Raw genomic sequence first — 22,556 nt, forward strand, 5'->3', positions numbered from 1 at the left:
TACCATGTGAGCAGAGAATCACACTCTGTGAATTCTGTGATTGTTCCATTTTTGGAAAAACACTATTAATTAACTAATATCCTTATCTAGTTAGAAGTATACTGTACCATATTTGTTGAAGTCATGGTCAGGATCCATCAATAACTGGGAAAATAGCATGTTTTGAAATTTATTTCTTATGAATCTAATGGTTGTATGCACTAAAGGAAACTTTAGGCACTGTGCTGCATACCCAAGGATTGTTCTGCACAACCCAAAAATAACTACATAGATGTTTATGATCAGTAATTAGATGGAATTTCATAACATAGAGTTAGATGTTGGAGAGTGTGTGGTGAGGGGGTAGGGTATAGTATTTTAGCTGATACTATGGGATTGGACAAAGGTGCTGGTTGTGGATATGATGCACACCACCCTATTTGTTCTCAAATGTCTAGCTAGGAATTGTATGCATGAAACTGTGGGATATGGTTCACTTCTGAAACAACCATATCCTCTTGCAGCTGCTGATCAGTAGCTTGTGCCATAGCAAATGCTTGTTTGGTTTAAAAATGGGTCTGGTAGCCTTATTACTTACTGCTGTGTTTCTTTATGTGGAATATGTTGTAAAGCATCATGGATTAAGGTGTATGCATAATAATTACATTTTTGGTATAAGATGAAGATATGTATGCTAGGAATGAAACAATATGTTTCCTGCTTCTTGTGTTGTTATTATTGTGGTCTTCTGTCTGAATACTGATTTGATACAGCTCTCCATTTCTTCATGAACATCATGTATGCGATCGGATTTGCAAACGGACGACACATGACCCTTTTTTTTGCATTTGTGACACATGGCCCAAAGTTGTGGACAATCTTCTTGTGAATGTTTCGTAAAACACCGCGGACATGAAGGAAGTTGCTGTGGGTTTTGCTGCAGTTTCTTAGAGGTTTGTTTATGGTTAGGCCGAGGCTGTGCTTGGGAGCATACTGCGGCCACGTCGGCCGGTGGGGACACGCCACACGCTTCATCAACATCACACAGAAATTGTATTTCCCCAACGTCGCCCCATGCCTCTATTTGCGCTCCAGCGGCGCGAGAAATTTCAAAATGCTGAGCGATGGATAGGACTTCATCTGGAGTCGGATTTGCCAACCGAAGGGCACGTTGCCTAACTTCTTTGTTGGGCGCCGATCGGATAATAGCGTCCCATACCATGGAATCGGCGTAGGATTCTTTGTGAACTTCAGTGACAAATTGACACTTCCTACTGAGGCCGTGAAGTTCAGCAGCCGGAGCGCTATAGGATTGATTCGATTGTTTTTGACAATGATAAAAGGCAACACAAGAGGCTACCACATGCGTTTGCGTTTGAAACTAGACAGACAGAAGTGAGCACATTTCAGCAAAGGACAAAGACGCAGGATCTTTCAAAGGAGCCAATTGCGACAACAACTGATACATTTGAGGTGAAATCCATGAAACGAACAGAGTCTTACATGTTTGTTCGTCCGCGACATAAAATGCCAAGAAGTGCTGTCAAAGACATTTTTCATAATCAGACCAGTCTTCCGCCGTCTCATCGTAAGGAGGGAAAGGAGGTAGAGACAACGATGAGAGACGCTCCGCATTTCATGCCGCGACGAAATCACGAATCGCATTTGCGAGAAGCATTTGCTGTTCTATGAGACCTTGCATTAGTTGCTCTAAAGTAGCCATAGAAACATGTGGGTCAACGATGGAAAAGAAAAACCCCATCCTCGTCGCCAATTGTTATAACTTCAAGTTGAACAAATATATTTCAAGGAAGACACAATACATGAAAGTCACAGATCAAGTAAACGGAGTAAGACGTGTGTACACTTTAACAGTCAAATCATAACTGAGTCCGAGTCTAGCGGCCACTGTCTGTCTGGCCGCTTAGGTGGCGCTGCTGCTGCTTGGCTGGCAGACAGTGCCGCATGTAGAGGACGCACATCACTGCGCGGCGGCACTTTGAAAGATCGGTGAGTCACAACACAATTCACTATCACACATTTGTTCAGAACCAGTAAAATTGTTGAAATTAAACAAAGCTCCAGTGCCTGATGGAACTGCTATCAGATTCTGTAGCAAATTTGTGGCTGAGTGAGCCCCTCTTGTAACCATAATATACTGAAGATGCCTGGAACAAAAAACCGTGCCCAGTGGATGGAAGAACGCACAGGTCATGTGTCTTTACAAAAAGGGCAGAAGAAGTGATCCGCAAAAGTACCATCCAATATCCATAACATCCAAATGTATTCTGAGGTATCCTGGTCAGAATGACCCCCTTCAAGCCAGCCAGTATGGATTCCGAAAACATCAGTTATGTGAAACCAAACTCCTGCTTTTCTCACATGATATCTTAAAAGCCATGGATCAAGACAGTCTGGTAGATGCTGTGTTTCTTGACTTCTGAAAGGCATTTGACTCAGCACCACACATTCACGTATTCTCAAAAGTATGAACATATGGCATATTAAGTGAAATTTGTGACTAGATTGATGATTTCTTGGTGGTGACGGCATAGAAAGTGAATTCTTTATTTTAGGTTACTCACTGTTGAAAAACATAGTTGTTCATAATTCCAAAATCTATGTTTGACCATGAATCGTGACACATCAATTGCATAAACATCTAAACAATGTCTTAAACTCAAGCGAGAGTGCAGCAGTTAAGGGTAACTTAAATTCAAATGTATTTTTATCCATGTGGGAACAAATTCGCTTTGAAACAATAGTGAAGAAGAAATTGCAAACCACACCAGGAACCTTATTCGAACAACCAGAAGCCTCTACACAAATTCCAGAATAAAATTCAGTGGCATTATGTACAGGAGATTGGTGAGTGACAGCTATGTGCAGAGGACAAATGGCAATATTAAAAAGCAGTGCAATAAAGTAGGATTCACTTTCATTGATCCCAAAAAATTTCTAAGTGCAACGTGTCTTGCCAAAGATGGTCTATGTCTGAATAGGTTGGGCTCAAAAATATTCAGTAAGATGTTAATAGATACTTGCCAGATCATAAAATACAAGGGATACTGATAAGTAGTAATGAGGGTGAAAAAACTTGTGTAGCATTAAGAAAGACAAAACCGAGCTGTTATCTGGCAAGAAATGTGCTAAAGCCTATAAGCAATAGTCAAAGTGTGCTGGACCGAGACTCGAACTCGGGACCTTTGCCTTTCGCGGGCAAGTGCTCTACCATCTAAGCTACCCAAGCACGACTCACGCCCCATCCTCACAGCTTTACTTCTGCCAGTATCTCATCTCCTACCTTCCAAACTTTACAGAAGCTTTCCTGCGAACCTTGCAGAACTAGAACTCCTGAAAGAAAGGATGTTGCGGAGACATGGCTTAGCCACAGCCTGGGGGATGTTTCTAGAATGAGATTGTCACTCTGCAGCGGAGTGTGTGCTGATATGAAACTTCCTGGCAGATTAAAACTGTTTGATGGACCAAGACTCGAATCTGCCTGGAAGTTTCATATCAGTGCACACTCCGGTGCAGAGTGAAAATCTCATTCTGGGAATAGTCAAAGCAGATATGTTATGCATTGGAATATAAATGGTTTAAACACTGATGCTTCAAACAATAAAATCTCCAAAATAGAAATCATTCTGTCAGAAAGTGCAAATACTAGAGTTGGTTGTTTAAATGAGCACTGGTTTACTGAGGACACAATTAAAATTTTAAACAAAATAAGGAACTTCAGGTTAGCAAGTACCTTTTCCAGTCACATGGAGGCTCGTGTATGCTTCTACATAGTGAAATGAATTACGAGACCAGAAATTGTTTTGTAGAAATAGTGGACGCACTAGCAAATGTTATAATTATTTCAGTACACAGTCTCCCAGGGAGGTCAACAACAGAGCTATTCTTATCTTAGCTTCAAATTAGGCTAGAAGACCTTTGTAGAGAAAAAGAAGAAGAAAAATGTAATAGCTTCTGATTTTAACATTGATATCACATACCAGAGACAATGGCCAGTCAGTAACCTGTATTGACTACGTTCTAAGTATGTACATGTATGAAGACGCGTGTAAATTTTGTCTTGCTCTGGGTAATTCAGGTCATTGTGCATTATTCATTAAGCTGCTTAGACAGACAGGAGCATTTCATATTGAGAACCTTGTGAGAAGGAACTTTAGCAAAGAAAACTTGCTAATATTTAGTAATAAGCTAAAAGAGAAAAAATGGCTTTTCGGTCATTGTAACTCGAGTGGTGAAAACTTGGAGACATTCCGAAATAGCTTGCTAGGTGCCTTTAATGAAACATTTCCACCTAGACTCTGCAGCAATAAAATGACGAATAAATTAAAGTGGATTACCCAGGGCATAAAAATTTCCAGTGTAAGAAAAAGGCAACTGCACAGAGAATTAAAATGTAATAAAGATATTGATTTCATTGTTTATGTCAGACTCTATATATCCATATTTGAAAGAGCCATCAAGGCAGCAAAACAATTGGCAATAACAGGCTAATTTTAAACCATAAAAATAAGACAAAGGCAGTGTGGTCAATCATTAAATCTAAGTTAAGTATTAAAGCCTGTAACCAATAAATTTCAAAAATCGACATTAAAGGAAATACTACATCTACATCTACATGATTACTCTGCAATTCACATTTAAGTGCTTGGCAGAGGGTTCATCAAACCACAATCATACTATCTCTCTACCATTCCTCTCCCGAACAGCGCACGGGAAAAACGAACACCTAAACCTTTCTGTTCGAGCTCTTATTTCTCTTATTTTATTTTGATGATCAGTCCTACCTATGTAGGTTGGGCTCAACAAAATATTTTCACATTCGGAAGAGAAAGTTGGTGACTGAAATTTTGTAAATAGATCTTGCCGTGACGAAAAACGTCTTTGCTTTAATGACTTCCATCTCAACTTGTGTATTATATCTGCCACACTCTCTCCCCTATTATGTGATAATACAAAATGAGCTGCCCTTTTTTGCACCCTTTCAATGTCCTCCGTCAATCCCACCTGGTAAGGATCCCACACTGCGCAGCAATATTCTAACAGAGAATGAACGAGTGTAGTGTAAGCTGTCTCTTTAGTGGACTTGTTGCATCTTCTGAGTGTCCTGCCAATGAAACGCAACCTTTGGCTCGCCTTCCCCTCAATATTATCTATGTGGTCTTTCCAACTGAAGTTGTTCGTAATTTTAACACCCAGGTACTTAGTTGAATTGACAGCCTTGAGAATTGCACTATTTATCGAGTAATCAAATTCCAACGGATTTCTTTTGGAACTCATGTGGATCACCTCACACTTTTCGCTATTTAGCATCAACTGCCACCTGCCTCACCATACAACAATCTTTTCTAAATCGCTTTGCAACTGATACTGGTCTTCGCATGACCTTACTAGACAGTAAATTACTGCATCACCTGCGAACAACCTAAGAGAACTGCTCAGATTGTCACCCAGGTCATTTATATAGATCAGGAACAGCAGAGGTCTCAGGACGCTACCCTGGGGAACACCTGATATCACTGTTGTAAGTCCAACTCAAATATCAGAGTAATTTTATGAATTCTTTATAAATGTAGCAAAGTCTGGTGTGGATGTAACAGATTATCACAGCAGAGTAAATCTCTTTGGCCTAAATGAAAACTCTTAAAACTTTACAAGATTTTAAAAAATAAAATCTGCACGTTGGGATGGAATACCGACCAAAGCTATTAAAGTGGTGGACAATAAAATTGCAAACCCAGTACCTCAAATAATAAGTCAATGTTTTGAAGACGGCTGTTTCCCTGAGTTACTGAAATATGCTGAAGTCAAACCACTCTTCAAGAAGGGATCAAGAGAATTCATGGAAAATTATCATCCTATCTCAATTCTCCCAGTCATATCCAAAATATTTGAAAAACTTGCTGTTGCCCAAATCCAAAATTTCATTTCAAAATATTCTATTAATCTAAACAATGAGTTTGGTTTTCAGCAGGGGAAAAGCACCATAGACACAGCAAACAGTTTCATTGAAACAATGAGTACATCACTAGACAAGAGAAATAAGCTGGCAGGAATTTTCTGTGACCTCACAAAGGCATTTGATTCTGTAATTCATGCATTGCTTATTTACAAACTTGAAAGGTATGGCATTAGTGGCAGTGCTCTACAAGGACTTAAATCTTGCATGTCAAACAGAAAGCAGAGGTTTAGCATCTCCTTAAATGTTGCAAATTATTCAGTACCCTCTGTACCTTAGAAACTTGGTTGCAGCTGAATGGGTTGAATCTAAACATATTTAAGACTCATGTGATGCAATTCAAAACCAAACTGTCAGAATGTGAGCAGATTAAAATTGTTCACAACAACCAGGATAGAGAAGAAGTTGACTCAGTCAAATTCTTAGGTTTAAATGTAGATAAAAATTTGAGCTGGCAGGCACACATTGAATATCTAGCAAACAAACTGAGCAGCTTTGCATTTGCAATGCAAATATTATTCTCTTTTTGTACACCAGGCATGAATTATTTGAGGGAAACCACTTTGTTCATTCACATGATACTAGAAACAAAATATTATGCTCTCTACCCACCACCTTAAACTTTATGCCCAGAGACCTCAATACATGGGAATGAAAATGTGTAATAAATTAAAAGGCAACAAGTTAATACAGATGAATTTAGGTCCACTTAAAAGAAAGCTATATGAGGCACTGTAAATTTGAGCTGGATACAATGTGTTATATATTCCAAGAAATATCCTTATAGTGTTATTCCTTATTTTAGTGCTATTACTTATTAGTGTAAAAAATCATTGTAACTGTATTATAAATTTTTGACATGTCTCCTGTACGCAAACCAAATGGATTGCAAATGTATATCGTGAGATGAATTAACCACAACTCACAGTTCACAATATCTTGAATGGAGAGTCATTGGCAGGTATAGAAGTAACTTCAGGTGTGCTACAGGGAAGAGCGTTTGTTCAGTTTATCCACCATTGACCACTTTCAGTGGAATAGGTTTGTACATTAAATATACTATGAAGAATAATTTTTGCACTGAAGTTTTTACAATTTAGTTCCATATCTCATAAAAATATCCTTAAGTACTAATGTCAAGCATGTTTATTTCAAGTAGTTTGGCTGTCTTGTAAAATGGGTGTTCGGGTAACCAGTCATACAACTTAACTTTGAAAATATTATAGAGCAGTGTCCGTGTGGATATTGCAAGTGTATTAAAAAATTTTTAAGGATATTATTTTGTGTGAGTTTGCAGTCTTTGTGAGTATGTGTCTTGGTATATCAAGGTTCAGTTTGGCTCTGGTATTGTAAGGGTGTATAGTCCCTCTAGTGTCAAACTCATTTATATTGCTTTTGACATAAAGCAGTGCTATGTATATGTATAGATTAACAACAATTGAGGAGGAGGAGGAGGAGATTAGTGTTTAATGTCCCCTCAACGAGGTCATTAGAAATGGAGCACAAGCTCGGATTAGGGAAGGATAGGGGACGAAATTGGCTGTGCACTTTCAAAGGAAACATCCCAGCATTTGCCTGAAGAGATTTTAGGGAAATCACAGAAAACCTAAATCAGAATGGTTGGAGGTGGGTTTGAACCATCGTCCTCGAGAATGCGAGTCCAGTGTGCCAAACTCTGTGCCACCTTGCTCGGAAACAATAGTTGATATCTGGAACTTGATAAAGAGGGGACAGCAGTGTTCCTTGTGTGTAACTTTGCTGATTATTCTGATTACTTTATTTTTAAATTCCAGAATTTCACTGACATAGCAGCATGCTGTAGGAAATGTGTGGTTGAAACAGGCAAAATATGCAACTTTCAGGTACTCACCAGGGAATGCACCTGTCAGCATTGACATAAGACAGCTTACTCTTGTTATTCTCTGGCTAATATGTTCCCCCAGTTTAATTTTGAATCAGTGTGAATGCATAACAGTTTTACTGATTTACTTTCTACAGCTGTAGCCAAACCCAGAATTAGTTCCCTTGTCTTATCAGGATTACATAGGAGTTCATTGGAAGAAAGGCAGTTCATTGCTAGTTCTAATTTTTCCTGTGTTGTGTGATGCTCCAGTTCTGTCTGTTATGCCTTCCTTGCACGCTGCATGGTTCTTTAGAAGGAACAGGAGTGAGGAAGAGATGCGGTTCATGAACAGAGAATTGAGATATTAATTTATTCCTCATCTAATATCAAATAGTAAAAATAGTACGTATCTTTGTTGTTGTATTTCTGTCATCAGTTGCTAACGGTAGATTTGCATGTACAAATGTGTGCAGATATAAAAGATTTATGAATCTATCACTCTTCAATAAAATGTCTATTCAGAAGACATCTAGCCCTGGTCACTATGAAAGTCTGTAAATATTATTCAACTGGCAAACATACAAAATGGGGACAGTGCATGAATGTTTGAACTGCAGTACAGCTACCACTGGAGAGGGGATGCTTGTATCTCATAGGCAGTAGTGTCATCGTTGACGCCACCTTCATGCCACGGTGGCAGCTGTAGGAAATGCGACAGTGTAACTGACAGCGCACATATTTGAAACTGCAACTGACTGAATATAGGCCGATACCACACTGTCTTTGCTCTATTTCTTACATAGACAAGGTGTATACAACCCGGGACAACTGGGAGATCCGAGAAAAAACGGGAATTTTTTCATCCTGGAGAAAACCGGAAACAACCCATGAATTTTTTAGATTCCGGGAATTTTTCATTATTTTAGTTTTCAGTTAAATTTTTGTAATTTTGGCTCGTAAGAACTGATATTCTAACAAAGGATATTACTGTATCCCGTTACTACAGAATAATACTGCAGCAATAAAACATGAACGAGAGAAATTATGAAAATAAAACTTCAGTTGCAAAGGGAATGTGCCCTGTAAAACAAAACACAGTGCTCATACAAGCGTCTGCCACCAACAAAATGTGTCAAAGGCTTTAGGAAGACTATGCAATGCTTCATAACAACAGATTGACTCTGATGAGTGTGACGTCACAACTGTTTATATTACATTCGTTTGAGCAGTTGCGGGCAGGCTTATGTGCAAGCGCAGTTGAGTCGCATATGAGTGGTACCTTCACCCGCTTCTGGCTACTGAAGTGTGGATGTTAGCTGTATAAGCAGTAGCAGCAAGCAGCCAGATGCTACCCGTAAAAAATTTTACTGGCACACCCAAGCTGCCACATTCTCGCACACGCACCAAGCCCGGATCTAGGGGCCATGGTGGGGAGTGGAGGGGCAAACCGGGATGTGTGCCCCGGATGGAAATTTCAGGGGAGGGTGGGGGGGGGGGGGGGGGCAAATTCATATTCTTGAGGGGAAAAAACCTTGTTTCACAAAGCATCTAGCATCCAGCACATGTTGGTCTATGAATTATTCATATGATTTTGAAACGCATTGCTGTTGATTTCTTAACATTTTTGAACATATTCCAAGTTGATTTATGAATGAATCATAAGTTGGTTTTTGAATGCATGCATAGTGTATGTGATTTCTCTGCCAGAGAAATCTCGGTCTCATCTAGAAATAAACTATACTGCAGACAAAAGGGGGCAGGGCTATACGAGCAGAGTGGAATAAAGCCAAACAGGTGAATGCCAATCGCTGTTTGTTATGTGGTTGACAGGGTTTGCGAATGATCAGCTTTGTTATAATTACTAGCAAAATCCGTAGATTTAGACTACTAGAGTGCAAATAAACGACAAACAGGAATAACAGTTAAGAAAGATTACATATTATCTACTCAGTGTATCCAAGAAAATGAAATTTTGACAGAAAAGTTTTGGCCAGATTGCTACACTTACTAGTGTACAGTCCCCAGCTAGCAGCCGATTAAGTTCAACTCTGGGAGTAGTGCGGAAAACACGTTGTACTGACATGTAATAACGCCTAACCAGAGAATAAACGTGGGATAACAAAACGGGTGATTGTGGCAGGGTTAGTGAAGCTAACTAGAGAATGAGTCTTAACAATGGCATGAATAGTTACAGAATTAGTGATGACAAGATTGTTAATTGGAACGAGGAAGGAGAATAAACGGGAACATCGCGCAAATTATGGTAGAATGTGACGATTCCAAATTTGCACAAAAGTTGATCATACTACTACTTTTCGATCTCATGCTTGAGAAGCTGGAGCATATTGTAGTGGCACCACAGTTTAAGGTAGGAAAGTTAGATTCAGTACAACATTTCTGAGTGCACAAGTTACAGCCAGGTGTGGGCCAGATTGCAGTAAGCTACGCTGACCAGTGGTTGTGAAGTGGAATGGAGGCCGCAGTGCCGTCGAACCGCTGAAAATAGTAAACGCAGTGATTTGCATGTCACAGGTTACAGTAAGAAGGGGCCCACTGGTGCAATTGGGGTGTGGCGCGTACGTGACGCAAAGCGGAGCGTTAGCGAAACAGAGGTGCACAGCCGATTGTAAATAGGTGCCATTTTCTAACAAGATTCATTCAAGTGTGGCAGCTCTCCTGGGCGGCAGGGTATGACACACTGCCAGGCTACACACAGCAACAGATGGGGTGCCAGCGTCCCAGTCCACGGCGGGTCCTTGGTTCGACTCTCTGAGGCCAATGCGGGGTCTGCAGCCAGCCAGAACGGGCCACTCTTTGGCTCGCTACTGCTGGCAGTCGCAGATTCGGGCGCTGGATCATGGGTGATTGTTGCCACCACATTCTCAGCTATGCCAGGGAGGAAGAAGTAGCAGCGGGGCCAGCCTACAGCTCCCGGCAGAGCAACGCGGAGACAACGAGGATGGTGGCCAATGAGTCAGGTGCTGGCGCAGCCATCCTGATGTAACTGGGACTCTGCAGCCGGTGTACAGGGCCGGCTTGACACAGTGCATTGCACTGGGTCGCTGGGGCGGTGTCCTCAGCATTGCAGGACCCTGTGATGCAGACCGAGGTGAATGGGGCGCTGTAGTGGAAACAAATAAATCGTTTGGAAAGTTCTCGCTGAGTTTTAATACGGCAACTCCTGGAACCCACCCACTACATTTGGTGTCTTCCCACTACATTTGGTCATCCTGATACATCCGGTGGCAGAAGTCGCCATTACAGTATGAATGAAATGTGAAACTATTTCCTAACATAAAGCTTTTTGCTATTAGTAGGTCTAATAGGCATCTGATATTGGTACTTCGTGAATTACGTTCTGTCATGCTGAAAAAATGACCATTTGTGCCAAAACAGTCTCGTTTATTTGGTGTGTGTTACAACTGCTGCAATATTAGACAGGCCTATTTCGTTTCATCTAGCAGACAGTGACAAAATAGACGTAATCAGATCGAGAAATCACACCAGTCTTGTGTACTATTTGTAAGAGGGTCTGGCCAACTGGGAGCAGGAGAAACGCCACAGGACATTTTAATTCCTACTGCCGTGAATATAGTTTGATGACATCCATTACAAAATCTACACGTTTGAATTCCACAGAGTGAAATACAGTGATGCGTAATAGAAGAATGCTGTGTGAAGAGGCGTGGCACTGCACTTTGGCATGCCGAAGACCAAATATCATGTCTTACATTTCCTCAAACATGTGTGTTTTATGTATCAGACTGGTCAGAAAGATGTGTGTTACAATATGAACATTTTTTGAAAAGTCAATTTTTAAAATTTTTGTCATTCTATCTCAAACACTTGTGGCGCGGAGCAGTCCGAGTTGTAGTGGGGAGGTGGGTAGTCTGCACGTGTGCTGTGTTTACGTTTAGTGATTTTGCCATTTCCTCTTTGTTTACTGCTCTCACATCATATGAAAACTAAACGGATTTCTGTGGCTGGGAGCTATCAAGTGAATTAAAATACATTCGCATTAATTACGGAGGGCTAAAATGTTATTTGTTTCGGATCTTATTGTATTTCCACATTTCTGACAGTCAAGCATTAAACGTGTTGCAGAACAATGAAGTTAGTTTTGTCTGTTTGCTTAAGAGATTTGGCTTTTATTAATCTTTTCCGCAGTCAATTTATTTGAGACGAAGTGTTTAATCCTACACTACTGGCTAGTTTCAACTGCATATGGCATTATACCATAATAAAAAACCAAACATGAGATAAGACAGTACTGGTAGTCCTAGAAAACTTACACTGAAAAGCTTAATGTCAGGTCAAGGCCTACTTCATTGGGAATCTGGACATGCGAATGTGCAGTAGAAGCCAAATTATGCATTGTAATATGGTTCACGATGCTCTTGGAGTATTCTCCGATGTCCTGTTTCTTTTATGACACAATGTAAGATCTTTAAATGTCTTACACGTACAAACATACAGGCTTCCTACGTCATCATAACTGCGCAAGAACGGCAACACCTTTTATAGGCACTCTCTGACAACTGCTGAAACTGATTTCGTAAATCACAGAGCATTTGACTCTCATTTAAAAATCAGTTCTTTGAGGACAAGCTATTTAGAAGAATTTCGAGTGCAGAAGATTTCATTTGTGTGATGTATCTTAAAGTGTAACATGTGCAAAAGAGATCAACATTACATGTGAAAGCTTAGCTTCTCTTAGAGCTTCTTAATCTATAGGCAATGGAGAGCGGGCATGGTAATTACGATGATAGATAATAACTCGCTCTCCTGTCACTTACTATGAGTACTTTTATTCTCGCAGCCTATACACAATGCCTGTAGCATAGAGCATGTACAACAGAGAACTGATCTGGAAAAGATACAGTTGTTTTCGCTGCCATAGGGTAGCGATATTATTGCCGGGTGAGCCAGTGGTTCTACGTCCCCACAAATCTTAGAGACCAATATTATACATGAAAACTTTGCTTTTCTTGTAGCAACACTGTGTATATTATTAACTTTTCCTATTTGTGTGTTCGCGCCACTTAACAGAGATGTTTCTGTTGGCTGACTACATAATGTGTCCTATGCTCTGAATATCCACTGTCATCGGGTGGCGAGATCATGTGACATGAGCTGTGACTGGCTTACAAAAGCGCATCGCAATCTCGATTTCAATGCTTCGGAAAGTAACATGCGGTGTTTGGTGGAATTCGCATTTATACTTTTGTAATATGAAAATATGCAGTGTACTTGTGGGTACACATCAAAGGTCTTTCCAAAACGTGTTTTTTCCTCCTTCCTGAGTTTTGTTTTCTATAGCGCTGAGAAATTCTACGCCAGTGTATAAAACCATAGCCATTCAAAGGATTTAGAACTTTTACAGTTCTGAGGGAAAGTATACTGCCACTTAACACTGAAAAAGTGTATTTTCACCCAGGAGGAAATTTATTTTTAACCGGGAAATCCGGGAAAAATTTGGGAATATTTTTTCGTTGTCTGCGTAGACAATGAAATGAAGCTCATGGCCCATGTCAAGTATCTCAGCTGGCACTATTGGGCCCCAATGTTCACAGAGATAGATAGTGCCCCCAACTGGATGTTTTTAATTTTCTCTTCTGTGTTACTGCCATCACCAACCAACAATACGTCACTCTCAACCTCATTGAGCAATATTTCAGTCTAACATAAACCTGCTGAGTCACATGTTGCAGCCTTTCATGCACTTCTCAGTTCAGTTTATCTCCAGCCCCCCTACCCCCGCCCCCTACTCTCTCCCAGGCTATTGGTTGCTTTTTCACTATGCTTCTTCTGTTCTGCCTCTCACCATGGTTTGTGAAGTATGCCTTTGATTTTTATAAGAAACTGTCCAGATGTTACTCCTTCTTCTTTCTCAATTTTTCTGTTTCTCATCTTATTTCTTCTTCTCTATTGGTCATATTTAATGTAGTCTTGTTGCTTATCTTCCAGAGTGGACAGCAATTGGAATTGTTTCTCTCTGTCCTGTCACTCACTCTTCTTCATATCAAAACCTAGCAGTCCACTGTCTGGCTCTGTGCTTGACTGCATTTACTTATGTAGGCTATCATCTTCTATTTTTGAAATGGCATTCTTCATACTGTAGATCTTCCTCAGAGTTCCCACTTCTATGCCTCATCCACATCTCTTGTTTGTGTTTCCTCTGTGACCATCTCTTCTAGTCTTCGTTCAGTCAATCTATCTGGTCAAAAACTTTTCAAACACTTCTAGTTTGTGTATTAGACAGCCTTTCCTATACAGTTCATAAGAAGTGTCATGCAAGGGCAGGTAATAAAATCTATTTTGCTGCTTTATGTACCAAATTTTGGGGCATTTCATTTTTACTAGTTTCTTTAATATTCCCTCTCTCTTATGGTAACTATGTTAATTCAGTAATAATGTTTATATTTGAATTGATTTTTGCTATGGCAAGTGTTTTACTAGTTCTTAAAATTGCTGATAATTATTCATTTCGCCCCATACCTTCATGTTCTAGCTGGAATATGCTTTCACTATTTATGTAGTTCATCAATAATTAAATTTTTTATGTTATTTCCAGTGCTTGGTAGTACACCTTTGAAAGCTCCAGTGAGTGCATAGGATTTTGTTTACAAAACATCTGCAATTGAGCTTCATGTTGAGACTGAAAATATCCACTTCAGTTGAGAGTCTGTTTTATTATTCCCATGACCGGTTTCAGGAAAATTATATTCTCATCTTCAGGTGTACAAATGTAGTCAGCTGTGAGGTTGTCACATGCTGTGGGTGTTGGGCTGCATTGTGGAACTGGCAGACATGATGGTGTGGTACAGAGTGCAGCAGGATGTGCTGATTTACTTCCTGTTTGAATGATCTGATCCACCTTTCTATAATCAAAACATTCTATAATATTTAGGCCTGCACTATGATGGAAACCAGCAGTTTCAGTGCAACCAGCTACATTTGGGAGACTTCACCTGGATGATGCGATGCCGCAATCGACTCTTTTACTGTTAGATGTCACTGTAGAGTGGGACTGACCCAACAGAAGACTGACAAATGGAGAGAACTTGGTATTCTATTTTGTTACTTCTGCTAAGTTTGGGAAGTGCTGAACTTAGTGCCAGTATTACAGAATTTATTCCTACATGCTCTAAAGGGATTCAACCTGTATTACTTTTTGGACCTCTGATTACTGGATATTCACTCAGTCAAGAAAGTTTTTATTTTTATTCTTCAGAAATTAGTTATTGTGTTCATCCCATATCTCTGAGTTTATTTTTTGTATTGCAAATAAAACGGTTTAATTGGCATACCTGATGAATGTTTCATGTGATATAACTGAAGAAATGGGCATATTATAGAAAACAGAGGGTTTTGAAATATGGTGCTACAAAACAATGCTAAAAATTCAATGGGTAGACTAGATAACTAATGGAAGAGTACTGAACCTAAGTGGGGAAAAAAGAAATTTATGGCTCATCCTGATTTAAAATAAGAAATGGTCACTAGGACACATCCTGAGGCATCAAATAATTGTCACTTTGATAGTGGGCAGAAGTGTAGGTGGTGCAAATCGTAGAGGGAGCCCGAAGCTTAACTACAGTAAGCATATTCAGAATGATGTAGGTTGCAGTAGTTTTTCGGAGATGAAGAGGCTTGCACAGGATGGACTAGCATGGAGAGCTGGATGAAACCAGTCTACGGACTGAAGACCACAGCAATTGTAGATGCATGTAGGACTCATGTTCAAAATAAACATAATGAAGTTCTTTGTACTTACATGTACTAGTATTTCACTTATACGTGCTATATCAGCAATATGTTGTTACAGATTTGAGAATCTGTCTTAAATTCCAACTTGAAATTTTGCTCACTGATAATCTATTTTGAGCATTTGTGAGGCAGTGGCCTAGATTCTTTATTGGAGACTGTTAATATTTTTGAAACTTTTGTAACATTATCTGAGAATAACTATAGTATTTTTGAATGTTTTAAACATGATTTACACATACAGACATGCAATTCTGCCACCATGGTTATTATTGATTGGGCTATGGCTTATAGGGTTTTATGTGAAAACTACTCTAGTCTTGAAATCCAGGGATTTAGGGGCTAGAGTAATCAGTCAGTTGAAACTATTGGCTTAAGCTTTAGCTGTGATGGCACTGCATTTGTAGATTCTGTTTTCTTTTTCTCTTTTTTCGGAAGTAATTTATTAATAGTAACTTCACAATTTATTAACATAATGGAGACATATTTGCATAAAGTAGAACACAAAAAATGGTTTCATTATTTGACACACTAAGAAGTTTGAGCTTTTTTTCCTTAGCATATGTGTATGTAATACATAAAGCGGTAGGGTTGTTTTCAAAAATCTCTAAAAGTTCTTGGCTGATTTAGTTCAAATTTCTAAATGATTCCTCAATTTGGGCAGACATAGGCTATACATTGTTTTACATAAGCACAACTCACGCTCCGTCCTCACAGCCATGTCTCTGCGATATCATTTCTTTCAGGAGTGCTAGTTCTGCAAGGTTCGCAGGAGAGCTTCTGTAAAGTTTGGAAGGTAGGAGACGAGATACTGGCAGAAGTAAAGCTGTGAGGACGGGGCGTGAGTCGTGCTTGGGTAGCTCAGTTGGTAGAGCACTTGCCCGCGAAAGGCAAAGGTCCCGAGTTCGAGTCTCGGTCCGGCACACAGTTTTAATCTGCCAGGAAGTTTCATATCAGCACACTCCGCTGCAGAGTGAAAATCTCATTCTGGAAACATCCTCTAGGCTGTGGCTAAGCCATGTCTCCGTAATATCCTTTCTTTCAGGAGTGCTAGTTCTGCAAGGTTCGCAGGAGAGCTTCTGTAAAGTTTGGAAGGTAGGAGACGAGATACTGGCAGAAGTAAAGCTGTGAGGACGGGGCATGAGTCGTGCTTGGGTAGCTCAGTTGGTAGAGCACTTGCCCGCGAAAGGCAAAGGTCCCGAGTTCGAGTCTTGGTCCGGCACACAGTTTTAATCTGCCAGGAAGTTTCATATCAGCACACTCCGCTGCAGAGTGAAAATCTCATTCTGGAAACATCCTCTAGGCTGTGGCTAAGCCATGTCTCCGTAATATCCTTTCTTTCAGGAGTGCTAGTTCTGCAAGGTTCGCAGGAGAGCTTCTGTAAAGTTTGGAAGGTAGGAGACGAGATACTGGCAGAAGTAAAGCTGTTAGGATGGGGCATGAGTCGTGCTTGGGTAGCTCAGTTGGTAGAGCACTTGCCCGCAAAAGGCAAAGGTCCCGAGTTCGAGTCTCGGCCCGGCACACAGTTTTAATCTGCCAGGAAGTTTCATATCAGCACACTCCGCTGCAGAGTGAAAATCTCATTCTGGAAACATCCTCTAGGCTGTGGCTAAGCCATGTCTCCGCAATATCCTTTCTTTCAGGAGTGCTAGTTCTGCAAGGTTCGCAGGAGAGCTTCTGTAAAGTTTGGAAGGTAGGAGACGAGATACTGGCAGAAGTAAAGCTGTGAGGACGGGGCGTGAGTCGTGCTTGGGTAGCTCAGTTGGTAGAGCACTTCCCCGCGAAAGGCAAAGGTCCCGAGTTCGAGTCTCAGTCCAGCACACAGTTTTAATCTGCCAAGAAGTTTCTTTGACTCTCAATAAAAAACCAGCAAAAGACTTATTGGATGCTGTTGGCCTGCAGATCTGTGATAGGTTATATCTGCCCCATGTACCAAAGTTTATTTGCCATTGATATGTCTATCATCTTAACTTTCTGAAATAAGTTTAGTTCCCAGTCATAATGAGTTTTCAAAAGAGCACTTAATTTATTTAGTTCTTCTTTCCAGTTGTGGGTCATCATCTTTGTATTTCCTAGGGGTCTGTCATTGTTGTGAAGTCTCTGAGAATAAACACCAACATTGTGAGGTATCCAGGCAATGAGACAGCTTCACAGATGTCATCTGCATTCTGCAAAACTCTTGATGTTGTGGAGCATTAGATCTTGTATCTGTGACATTGTATTAACTAATAAAATTTCAACAGCAATAGCATATACCACCACTGACACCAGATGTTCTCACCTCATAGATTGACCAATAGATAGACTTTTACTCAAGTGTCCACCAAGTAAGATCTTGGAGCTAGCATTGATGACAAGTTCATCAAATGATCTTCATGATCCATTATTTGGAGTATCTGATGTGGGAATTAATGGCTGACATGATCGAAAGCTTTTTCAGAATCAGTGAATAGTAAACCACCTTTGATTTTACTTTCTGCAACTATGCTGATGACACCTCAGAGAGTACATGCTGCAGTTATAATGCTTCACCTAAGTATGGCAGAGTGCTGTTGCACCCCAATACTTTTGCCAAAAATGGATTCTATCCTCAGTTTGACCACTTATATTACCATTTTGAAGTCAGCCTTGAGCAGTGTAATAGGCTTTGTTTGCTCTATTTTTTTAACATACAATTATAATCCCCTCTTTCTGTTTCTTGAGTATTTGGTCAACAAGCTATATGTCATTTGCCAACCCCAGTAGTGATGCTCTGATGATGTGCCAAAAACATTGGTAAAATTCATTGGGAAGCTCACCAGAACTCTGTGTTTCTTCCTCTCTATTCCTTAAGAGCTTCTAGTATTTTGGAAAAGGATCCTCCAGATATAAATACAAATTACACACAGTGAGATGAAAAGTCATAGTGGTATATACAGATAGGGCTAGTATCATGTGCACTAGTTATAAAAGGGCACTACATTGATGTAGCTGTCATTTGTACTCAGGTGATTCAAGTGAAAAGGTTTCTGATGTGATTATGCCACACAGTGGTAATTAACAGACTTTGAACGTGGTATGGTAGTTGGAGTTAGACACATGGGACATTCTGTTTTGGAAACTGTTAGGAAATTAAATATTCCGTGGTCCAAAGTATCAAGAGTGTGCTGAGAATACCACACTTCAGGTATTGTCTCTCACCATGGACATTGCAGTGGCTGACAGCCTTCACTTAATGAGAGAACAGCAATGTTTATTTTGGGTTGTCAACGCTATCAGAGAAGTAACACTGCGTGAAATAACCACAGAAATCAATGTGGGATGTACAATGAATGTATCCGTTAGGACAGTGTGGTGAAATGCAAGGTTTATGGGATATGGCAGCAAACAACCAACATGAGTGGCTTTGCTAACAACAAGAGAACCTTTTGGCCTGCAATATTTTGCATTAGTAATCCTAATAAACTGAAAATTGTTTTTGTTGTAGTGTATCCCATTTTGTACCAGTACATTGTTTTAAACAACTCTCCTGGGTATACAACCCTATCAGTTGGACTGTAGATGAGTGGAAAACTATGGCCTGTTCAGAAGAGTCCTGATTTTAGTTTTGAGCTGATGGTAGGGTTAGAGTGTGTCATAGACCCCATGAAGCCATGGACCCAAGTTGTCAACAGGGCACTAGGCAAGCTGGTGGTGGCTTCATAATGGTGTGTGATTTGTTTGCATGGAATGGACTGGGTCCTAGCTACTTGGAGACCATTTGCAGCCATTCATGCATGTCATGTTCCCAAACAACAATGGAATTTTTATGGATGACAATGCACCATGTGACCAGGCCATAATTGTTCATGATTGGTTTGAAGAACATTTTGGACAATTTGAATGAATTATTTAGCCATACAGATTACCTGACATGCATCCCATCAGACATTTATGAGACGTAATCGAGAGGTCATTCGGTGCACAGAATCATGCACTGGTAAGACTTTCACAATTATGAATGGCTATAGAGATAGTGTGACTCAATATTTCTGCAGGAGACTTCCAACCACTTGTTGACTCCATGCAGTGTTGAGTTGCTGCAGTGCACCTGGTAAAAGGAGCTCTGACATGATATTAGGAGGTACCCCATGATTTTTGTCATTTCAACGTACATTTTCTGATTCTTTGTACAAGTATTTGCTGAATCATTTCTGCCGTGTATAAGGCACTTTGTATTGATATAATAGTGTTGAGGACCATTCTCCAAATTGTGACACTGTTGGCTTTGAAGAGAACCTTTTGGCCTGCAATATTTTGCAATACCAATCCTAATACACTGAAAATTGGTTTTGTTGCAGTGTATCCCATTTTGTACCAGTACATTGTTTTAAACAGTGGGGGTCTACTTGACAGTTGAGGCTAGGCATTTGTGGAATTTGCTTAATGTTCTTTTTATTGTCTCAATAACTAAGAATTTCTTTCAACTCAGCTGTTTATGAGCCTGTGCTGACACTTAGAAAAAATTTGTCTAGAGATATCATTTTAAATATTGCTGTGCCTGAACTCAGTCAGCCAAAAGCAGGATATAGCAAATTTAGCTTTACACAGTATGTTAACCCTTCCGCTCTGATGGCAAATAAAAGAGAGAAATTATCCATCTCTTTAATAGAAACATGTTACTATGTTGAGAGTTGGTTCTGTTTTTTCAGTATCTATTCTGTTCCAAGATCCTTTTCCAGCTCATTTAGAATGTATGACAGCCAGCTTCTCTCTTCTTCACTAAATTCGATGTCAAATCTCACTGTTTGTCTCAAAAGACAATGATATACCTTTGGAAACTGAAGAAGTATTTCTTTGGTCTCTGAATTACAAAAGAAGTGGCAATGTGTGTAATCAGTTGCTGTAGAATTTCTTTTACCAAGACTTCTAAAGAGATTTTATGTTTATTCAGAGACTGAGTTATTTTTAAGAAACAGTCTTTGATTAGATACTTTTGGCACTATTGACTGATGAGCTGTTTGATGTCCAGCTGAGTTGTTGATTCCATCTTCATGCAGAAGCGCTCTACGTTCCTTTTTTTCTAAATCTACAGACAATTAATGGGTTACACTTAGAAACACTTAAAAGATTAGATACACTCCAGCTGCTGAGCTTTTGCTCTGTTTTAGTAGTAATAGTAGTACCTCATACACTCACCCCCCCCCCCCCCCACATTGCCCCCCCTCTCTCTCTTTCTCTCTCCCTTCCCCCCCCCCCCTCCCCCTCCTCTTTCTCTCTCTCTCTCTCTCTCTCTCTCTCTCTCTCTCTCTCTCTCTCTCTCTCTCTCTCTCTCTCTCTCACACACACACACACACACACACACACACACACACACACACACACACACACACATACACACACAAAATGAAATGCGAAAGATGCAAACATAAAAAACCACCATTGAGCTGCACACTGTGGTACTACTTTTGTTGTACAGATGTTCATATGGGTGTCTTGCATATGTGCAAGAAAGCAAATCTTTGTTCTAATGCTAGAAAAAAGTTGTATGTTAGTGTAATTTTCTGACTGCTAAAGTGTGCATATTCACAAACCACTGTTCACATCCAACTGAGACAGTTCCTGTATGCTTTAATTCTTCATTTCTCTTTCCATCTTGGAATTTATATTATCATAATATTTTCTCTCTCTTACTTAATATTATTATGATGTAAATTCCTGGATGGAAAAAGTGAGAAATGGTAACCACTCACATACAGCTGGCTTATGAAATGCACATAGATGTAAGTACATGTAACAACTCAGAGATTTATGGTAACTTTTGGAAGCTACTGCGATTTTATGAGCTTTTGCATGTGTATCTGTAATCTTTATTAGCTAGCTGCAAATGAATTGTTATTTTATTAGTCTAATTAATTTTTAAGGGAGGTCAAGCTCAGTGTAAGTGTGTGAAAAAGTCTCTCTTATTTCAGATAATGGACACTCATTTGACAGACTGTTATTCAGTGGGTATGAATTCACATTGGCTGGTTTTGAACTCATAATATTCTCCTCCATGGATTTATTGTGCCAAGATTTCCTGCTGTCTGCAGTTATTACTATTTGTATTTCACAGGTAATTAGCTATTCAAACAATGGAAACTCCAGGTTGGAGTATTGTTGTAATTAGCTCTTAAGAAATAATAATTGAATTTGCTTCTAGCATTTCATTTGAGCACAGCATTTGTCTCACTCTTCTTCTTTTCTTACAGGTAGTAATTATAATCAGAACTACTGGAGGAAGAAGGAATTTAACAAGGAAAACATTGATAGATGATAGGTTTCTTATCTGAATAGACAATGTCTGATGTGTGATGCAGAAAATATGTGTATTTAATATCTGTATTTCAGTATTAGTTGTATAATATTTAAGGAAGGATGCCCACATTTATTTTTGTAAAGAATGTAACTTAGTATATTTGTATTCCTTTTTGTGTTTAGTAAGAAGATGACCTTAGTTTAAATACAGTTAATATTGACTCTATTGTATCATTAGTACAAACAACCCCCCCCCCCCTCTTTCTCTCTCCCCTCACTCCCTCCCTCCCTCCCTCCTCCTCTATGTCCCCCCCCCCCCCTCTCTCTCTGTCTGTGTGTGTGTTTTTCTGTCTTACAATACTGTAAAATATGAAAAACGAGTATCCATAGCATAAACAAGAATTTATGCTACTGTGTAATGGGTGACGACAATGTAATATGGGAAAATTTGTGCTTTTAGTAGGAATTGTGGCAAGAGAGAGTGTGTCTACAAGATACCCTATACTTTTTCTTTTAAGAGAGAGAGGGAGGGAAGGTAGGACTAATGAATGCCATTTGGTTGGAACGCTGGCAATCAGACTGCAGTACATTATTGCATCAATAAGTAATTCCTGAATACATTTTCCTGCTGTGTGGTATTGATGTTTCGTAACCATAACACTGTGGAATACAAACTAAAAGTTGCAGTTCAGTTCTATAATGCTTTTTTGTGTTTAACAACATATTCTCCTATGT

General features: G+C 39.7%; 1 protein-coding gene and 1 non-coding gene across 2 annotated transcripts in view; both read left to right on the forward strand.

Annotated features, from left to right (window-relative positions):
• LOC124798347 (meckelin) overlaps positions 1–21,954 on the forward strand; it is a 197,893-nt gene extending 175,939 nt beyond the window's left edge. Inside the window, exons 15-16 of the mRNA XM_047261705.1 lie at positions 21,497–21,639; positions 21,776–21,954. Of these exons, the coding sequence (XP_047117661.1) occupies positions 21,497–21,639; positions 21,776–21,856 (224 nt within the window). The 3' untranslated portion in view covers positions 21,857–21,954. The remainder of the gene's footprint in view (positions 1–21,496; positions 21,640–21,775) is intronic.
• On the forward strand, positions 17,014–17,088 carry Trnal-caa. The gene has a single exon. It is a non-coding gene; the product is annotated as a tRNA-Leu (tRNA).
• Positions 21,955–22,556: the final 602 nt, after the last annotated feature.

The sequence above is a fragment of the Schistocerca piceifrons genome, chromosome 5, assembly GCF_021461385.2.
Source record: "Schistocerca piceifrons isolate TAMUIC-IGC-003096 chromosome 5, iqSchPice1.1, whole genome shotgun sequence".
In the NCBI taxonomy this organism is placed as follows: domain Eukaryota; kingdom Metazoa; phylum Arthropoda; class Insecta; order Orthoptera; family Acrididae; genus Schistocerca; species Schistocerca piceifrons.